Here is a 7,931-nt window from a genome sequence, read left to right as displayed (position 1 = left end):
CTCCCAGGCAGCCACACTGACAACCCAGGGCCGTAAGTAAGATCCAGCCATAGAGTTGCTAGACAACCGACGCTGTGTGGGACACCGGTTGCGAGTGAGTCGGGCCCCCCTTTACGGAGCATCGCGCCCCACTATTTGAGAAGCACTGATTTATAACAAGGCCTCTGCAAAATCAAAGAAGCGATCTGATTGGTTGCTATGAGTAATTGGGCAACTTTTTCTCTGCACAGGTTTTGATAAGTCTCCCCCAACATATAAGTTTCAATGGGAGGTACTAGTTCATTTTCGGCCTGAGGCAGAACAGCACAAAAACAGCTCTGGTCTGTTTCAGCCTGCTATAAGAATGTGGAACCGTCTGAAGCAGGGTTTTCCAAACAATGTGCCTCCAGCTGTTGTAAAAGTACAACTCCTAGTATGCCCGGAGAGCCGAAGGCTGGGATTTGTCATTTGGCAACAGCTGGAGGCACAGTGTTTGGGAAAACATCGGTTTGGAGTCTTTTCGCCCTCATCTCTTGTGGAAATCATGGTATTAAATAAAGTTTCATATTAAAAAAAAAAAAAAAAAATCTGTGACGTTCCATCCGGGCGTGGTTTCAAAGAGGAGGGCGTGGCTCAAGGTGGGCAGTGAGTCTCAACGTGTTGACGTCACGTGCTCCCTGTCACTACTGCCGCTGACGTGCACTGTGCTAGCATTGTGCGGTTGCCGCAACTGTGTTGAGTCAGCGGTGACCTGGAGCGCAGGGGGTGGAGCGGCGAGCACCGACCCTGCTGCCTTCGCTACCTACCGGCCTCCGTCTTTCCTCGGTGTCTCACTTACCCGGCCGGCCTGGTGGCTTTTTGTGCCGGGCCCCGCTTCATTACCCCGTACCGGAGGCCTCTTCCCGCATCTCCTTTCCCCGTGTCCCAGCTGTGAGGTGGATGTGTGCTGCCGGAGGGGCCAACATGTCGAAGCACGAGCAGGTCCTGGTACTCGACCCGCCACACGAGCTCAAATTCAAAGGTAAGGCTGCCCGAGGCATGATGGGAGGCCGGCCGGGGCTCCGCACTGCACCCCGGCACTATGAGGAGAGCAGGCTGGGGAGAGGGCTGGCGGCCCTGGAGCTGCTCTATATATATATATATATATATATATATATTCAGGCGGCTCTACACCTGAATGTGTTCCCTATAGACCAGTGCTTCCCAACCACGGGGCCTCCAGCTGTTGCAAAACTACAACTCCCAGCATGCCTTTGGCTGTCCGGTCATGCTGGGAGTTGTCGTTTTGCAACAGCTGGAGGCTTCCTGGTTGGGAAACACTGCTATAGACTGACCCAATAACAGGGCAATTCAAGTGTTTACCTACTTCACTGTGCTTCAACCTGTAGCTCTCTACAGTCTTGTCACAGATACAGTTCTCAGCATGCTGGCAGTTGTAGTTCTGCAACATCTAGAGCAGTGGCTTCCAACCTGTAGCCCTCCAGATGTTGAAAAACTACAACTCCCAGCATGCCCGGACAGCCAACGGCTGTCCGGGCATGCTGAGAGTTGTAGTTTTGCAACATCTGGAGGTCCGCAGGTTGTATACCACTGATCTAGAGGCTCAGAGTTTGACTACTTCTTTAGAGCTACAGGCTGTGCCATGTATGGGATGGCATACCTATGTAAAGACCCAGCTGTAGTACATCTGCTATGCCACATGGTGGGAACCTGTAGAGGTAAAGGTGGCACCAATCTTTGGCACCCACTATAGATGACAGCTGCAGTGACATGTCATTATATATCCTACACAGTCATTGTATACCATGGCATGCGTCACCATTCAGCCGGTATATCATTTACATTGTGGCCTGAGATCTCCTCCTAACATCTTTTGGTGCCATGCAGTAGTGTTAGCTGACTGGCTCCAGCACGAACAGGGCCATAGCAATTGCCTCCAGAATTTCACTTTTTGTCTTTTTTTTTTTTTTTTTTTAAATGACTTTTATGGAAGTTTTTGTAACTGTAGCTAGAGAATTGGTACCTGATGTTAGGTCACTGGCTTCTAAAGTTGACAGTAATTTTGCTATCACTTTAGTCTAATGCGTTGTTGGCATGTTGGTTGTGTGAGTGACCTGGCATCGCTGGAGGTATTTGACTTCGCTGGACGGATGAGTGGTCCGGGGGTGCTCGGTGATCAATGTTAAAGGAGTACTCCGGAGCGCTGGTACTTAAAAAAAAAAAAGTATACCTCATCTGATAGCTCTTTCAAAGACCTTTCCAACGATACCTCATTTGTCATATTTGGCCCAGCCATTCTCTTGTAATTGCCACCTGTAGCCGTAAGCAGCCATGTCTTAAAGACTACATTTCCCATGATTCCCTGCGCCAGCTTCCTGTTAGCTGCTGCTCTCACAACCCCCCCCCCCCCAGGAAATTATAATAAATTATAATAAAGTGACGCCCACAGCTCCTTCTCTTGTGGTTATCTCCTCCCCCTCCCAGCTCATCAGCCCTCTCCATGTTCCCACTAGCCCACTGATCTACCCATCCATGTGCCCACTAGTGCAGCGTTTCCCAACCAGGGTGCTTCCAGCTGTTGCAAAACTACAACTCCCAGCATGCCCGGACAGCCTTCGGCTGTCCGGGCATGCTGGGAGTTGTAGTTTTGCAACAGCTGGAGGCACCCTGGTTGGGAAACGGTGCACTAGCGGTGTCACAAGAATGCCGCAGCACCACGCAAATAGTGTAGGGCTAACGTAGGCAGCGATAGGAGCCTAGCGTTAGCCCTACGCTATTTGCGTAGTACTGCGCATGCGCAGAATAAATTAACTTTGGGGGAGTAGCCGACTCCGGGCGGGGAGGCCGGCACAGCCCGCAGTGACTCATGGGAGCGATGAGTCACCGGGCTAAGATGGCGGCGGATCAAGAAGAAATACAGGTCGAGCGTCATCAAAAGACCCAGCTTCCGGCCAGAGAGAAAAGCGAGGAGAAGACCGGGAAGAAGACCATATGGAAAACGTGAGTATATGAGAATGTTATATAACTTTGCCTCATGCTCCAATTCCCCCATGAAAGGTTAGCTCCGGAGTACTCCTTTAAGTACAAATCTAAAGCCCATTGGCTGGTGCCCTGAATATTTTACTGAGTACTTCCTAGTACACCTACTAAGGCACTTTAACACAGCAGATTTGCTCCATAAAATGTGCAGTGTTTCTGCACCAAAACACATCATTTGCAGATCGTTTGCAGTGTGTGAACATATCCTTGAAGGGCATAACTGGCTGATCGTGGTGGTCCGACCACTGGAAACCCCACTAGAATAGAGCGGGGGTTGTGCATGCACTTTGCTACTCTATTCATTCTCTATGAGGAGTATAGTGTTTGGCTGCTTCTGGCAAATCCCATAGAAACGGAATGGAGCATCATTCTAGTGGAAGAGTTTCTCGAGATTGGAGGGGGGGTGATTCGGATTCAAAAACTTTTTATATGTTGTACATTTTGGCAAAACATCAACCTTTCTCGTATATATTTCATAAGAAAATTTTATTTCCCCTTTATAGAAATCATGGCTTATAAAATCATGGCTTTATACAAGCTGAAGCACAGGTCAAGTGAGTGAGGGTGGACTTTTCTGTGCTCTCTCCTGTCTGGTAGGACTCCCCCGTGCTCTCTCCTGTCTGGTAGGACTCCCCCGCGCTCTCTCCTGTCTGGTAGGACTCCCCCGCGCTCTCTCCTGTCTGGTAGGACTCCCCCGCGCTCTCTCCTGTCTGGTAGGACTCCCCCGCGCTCTCTCCTGTCTGGTAGGACTCCCCCGCGCTCTCTCCTGTCTGGTAGGACTCCCCCGTGCTCTCTCCTGTCTGGTAGGACTCCCCCGCGCTCCCTCCTGTCTGGTAGGACTCCCCCGCGCTCTCTCCTGTCTGGTAGGACTCCCCCGCGCTCTCTCCTGTCTGGTAGGACTCCCCCGCGCTCTCTCCTGTCTGGTAGGACTCCCCCGCGCTCTCTCCTGTCTGGTAGGACTCCCCCGCGCTCTCTCCTGTCCTATCAGACAGAGCATAGACGAGTGCTAGCCCACCCTCACTTACTGGACATAGTCCATGCCTGTGCTTCAGCTTGGACAAAGCCATGATTTTATAAGCCATGATTTCTATAAAAAGGAAATAAAATTTTCTTATGAAGTATATTAGAAAGGTTAATGTTTTGCCAAGATGTACAACATATAAATGTTTTTTGTATCTGACAGGGCCCATTTAAACTGTCAAAATATATCTGCCACATATAGCACAATCTTAATGTGAATTTTTTTTTTCTGTGTTTGCTTTGCTTACATTTTATTTTTTGTTTTGTAATTTTTAATTACTACATTTTTAGACAAATCCAAATGTACTGTAGTAAACTTTAATAGTGTATGTTATTACCAGTTAGGCATCATGATACTAGCACATTGAAGTAAATGAGATGTGGCTGCAGTACTGGTGTGTTGTGTGATGGGTAAGCTTACTGCCGAGTCTCATGTGAGAGTGGGCACAAGACATGCCACATGATTGCACAGTGAAAGCTCTATTATTCTAGGATATATGGTTATTAGTCTCTTAGTCTTCTTACTGTATTTTCGTGGTCTTTTAAACTGTCGTATAATATCTCAAGGTTTATTTCAGAGTAAGGACACATGTATCGGTGACCTAAGATTGTTTCCATATTTAGTTGTTGTTGGGTTTTTTAAACTCTAGTGTTACCAGCTGCACGTTTTTTGGATTATTCACATGCAGAATTTTCCGGCTATTAACCACCAATAAATATAAACTGTGCTAACCATTTGTTGGTGCACCCACATGCTGATGCCGCTACTTGTGCCATACCCTTAGGGCAAACTTCATGCTTAGGAATTTTCATCACTCAGGTTAATCCACATCTTAAAGTGATTTAATAATTTTCTGCCTCTAGGAATGTTTATCTTCTCCTATGAGCTGGATTCCAAACCCAAGGATGGATGGGAGGACAGAGCTCCTGAGTGCAAGCATGCATACAGCATGAAGATCTGTGCCCATTGCATTCAAGCATTTAGTTGGAGGTATACATTGAGAAGGTTCACCTCCGCCAGTAAAGTCAAAGTATATGACAATGGAATGTCACATACAGTGGGATACTGTGTTAAAGGAGTATTCCTGCACAAAGTAATTTATCCCTTATCCAAAGGATAGGGGATAAGTTATAGATCGCGGAGGGTCAGAGCGCTGGGGCCCCCGGGATCGATCTCCTGGACGGGGCCGCGGCAGTCTGCAGGAAGTGAAGTTCTGTCCCCAGCAGAAAGCCGCGGCAAACACGTCCCCTCCATGTATCTCTATGGGGTACATGGAGGGGGCATGTCGGCCGCCACGTCATGCAGGGATTGACCGCCCCCTTTCCAGCATACTGCTGCAGCCCCATCCAGGAGATCACGGGGGGCCCCAGCGCTCTGACCCCCCGCGATCTATAACTTATCCCCTAGCCTTTGGATAGGGGATAAGTTATATTGCACTACAGATGTCCTTTAGCATCTTAAGGACTCAGTCCATTTGGGCCTTAAGGACTCAGACAATTTTATTTTTTACGTTTTAGTTTTTTCCTCCTCTCCTTTAACCACTTAAGGACCTAGGGCGTATGGATACGCCTTGACGTCCTGGTACTTAAGGACCCAGGGCGTATCCATACGCCCGTGGGAATTTCGGTCCCCGCCGCGCGCCGGGCGGGGACCGGGCCGGGATGACTGCTGATATCTATCAGCAGGCACCCCGTGCAAATGCCCAGGGGGGTCATCAGACCCCCCCACGTCGGCGATCGGCGCAAATCGCAAGTGAATTCACACTTGCGATTTGCGCCGATTCCGGGTCATACGGGTCTATTGTGACCCGGTGACCCGGAATAGAAGGGGGATCGCGGTTGTCCAAGACACCCACGATCCCCCTGTAGGCATAGGAGTGAGGTGGCAGGGTTGCCACCCCTCCTATCCCTGCTATTGGTCTGCTATTGATCGTCAGAGGCGACGACCAATAGCAGACCGGGGGCGGGGGGGTTAACTTTCGTTTTCCCCGTCCTGCCCTCCCACAATAGGCGGGGCAGAACGGGGAACCGAAGGGGACCGGCGCCGACGTCCAACTTACCCGTCCGGAGGCTGCGGCGACGTTGATCGGCGGGCGGCGTCACGTGCTTCTGAAGAGGACGGCTGCCGGGATCCTACGGAAGCCGGTAAGTAGATCTGGAGGGCTACAGTCTGAGACCGTGGTCTCTAACTGTAGCCCTCCAGATGTTGCAAAACTACAACTCCCAGCATGCCCAGACAGCTGTTTGGGCATGCTGGAATATGTAGTTTTGCAACAGCTGGAGGGCTGCAGTTTGAGACCACTATACAGTGGTCTCTAAACTATATCCCTCCAGATGTTGCAAAACTACAACTCCTAGCATGCCCACATAGCGGTTTGTTGTCTGGACATGCTGGGAGTTGTAGTTTTGCAACATCTGGAGGTCCACAGTTTGGAGATCACTGTGCAGTGGTCTAAAAACTGTAGCTCTCCAGATGTTGCAAAACTGCAATTCCCAGCATGCCCAGAAAGCAAACAGCTGTCTCGGCATGCTGGGAGTTGTAGTTGGGTACCTCCAGCTATTGCATAACTACATCTCCCAGCATGCCCTTCGGTGATTAGTACATGCTGGGAGTTGTAGTTTTGCAACAGCTGGAGGCACACTGGTTGGAAAATATTGAGTTAGGTAACAGAACCTAACTGAAGGTTTTCCAACCAGTGTGCCTCCAGCTGTTGCAAAACTACAACTCCCAGCATGCACGGTCTGTCAGTACATGCTGGGAGTTGTAGTTTTGAAACAGCTGGAGGTTTGCCCCCCCCCCCCCCCCCCCCCCATGTGAACGTACAGGGTACATTCACACGGGCGGGTTTACAGTAAATTTCCTGCTTCAAGTTTGGGCTGCGTCAAATTTTTTGCCGCAGTGCAAACTCCTAGCGGGAAATTCACCGTAACCCGCCAGTGTGAATGTACCCTAAAAACACTACACTACACTACCACCTAATAAAGGGTAAAACACTACATATACACCCCCTTACACTGTCCCCCCCCCCCCCCCCCCAATAAACAATTTAAAACGTCTTGTACGGCAGGGTTTCCAAAACGGAGCCTCCAGCTGTTGCAAAACAACAACTCCCAGCATTTCTGGACAGCCACTGATTGTCCAGGCATGCTGGGAGTTTAGCAACAGCTGGAGGCACCCTGTTTGGGAATCACTGGCGTAGAATACCCCTATGCAATCCCTAATTTAGTCCTCAAATGCGCATGGTGCTCTCTTACTTCGGAGCCCTGTCGTATTTCAAGGAAACAGTTTAGGGCCACATATGGGGTATCTCCGTACTCAGGAGAAATTACACTACAAATTTTGGGGGCTTTTTTTCCTTTTACCGCTTGTGAAAAGGAAAAGTTGGGGGCTACACCAGCCTGTTAGTGTAAATTTTTTTTTTTTTTTTACACTAACATGCTGGTGTTGCCCCATACTTTTTATTTCCACAAGTGGTAAAAGGAAAAAAAGACCCCCAAAATTTGTAACGCAATTTCTCCTGAGTACAGAAATACCCCAGATGTGGGCGTAAAATGCTCTGCGGGCGCACAATAAGGCTCAGGAGTGAGAGTGCACCATGTACATTTGAGGCCTAAATTGGTGATTTGCACAGGGGTGGCTGATTTTACAGCGGTTCTGACAAACGCAAAAAAAAATAATACCCACATATGACCCCATTTTGGAAACTACACCCCTCACCGAACGTGACAAGGGGTATAGTGAGCCTGAACACCCCACAGGTGTTTGACGAATTTTCATTAAAGTTGGATGGGAAAATGAAAAAAATTATATTTTTTCACTAAAATGCTGGTGTTACCCTAAATTTTTCATTTTCACATCGGGAAATAGGAAAAAAGCCCCCCCAAATTTGTAA

At 49.0% G+C, this 7,931-nt stretch overlaps 1 protein-coding gene across 1 annotated transcript in view; it reads left to right on the top strand.

Annotated features, from left to right (window-relative positions):
* Nucleotides 1–617: 617 nt before the first annotated feature.
* The window catches only part of VAPA (VAMP associated protein A), a 79,723-nt gene continuing 72,409 nt past the window's right edge, over nucleotides 618–7,931 (top strand). Inside the window, exon 1 of the mRNA XM_056521563.1 lies at nucleotides 618–1,000. Coding sequence (XP_056377538.1) covers nucleotides 919–1,000 — 82 coding nt within the window. The 5' untranslated portion in view covers nucleotides 618–918. The remainder of the gene's footprint in view (nucleotides 1,001–7,931) is intronic.

This window comes from Hyla sarda, chromosome 5 (genome assembly GCF_029499605.1).
Source record: "Hyla sarda isolate aHylSar1 chromosome 5, aHylSar1.hap1, whole genome shotgun sequence".
NCBI classification, from domain to species: Eukaryota; Metazoa; Chordata; class Amphibia; order Anura; family Hylidae; genus Hyla; species Hyla sarda.
Note: the sequence above shows the minus strand (reverse complement) of the source record. Positions and strands in the feature narration are given on the sequence as shown.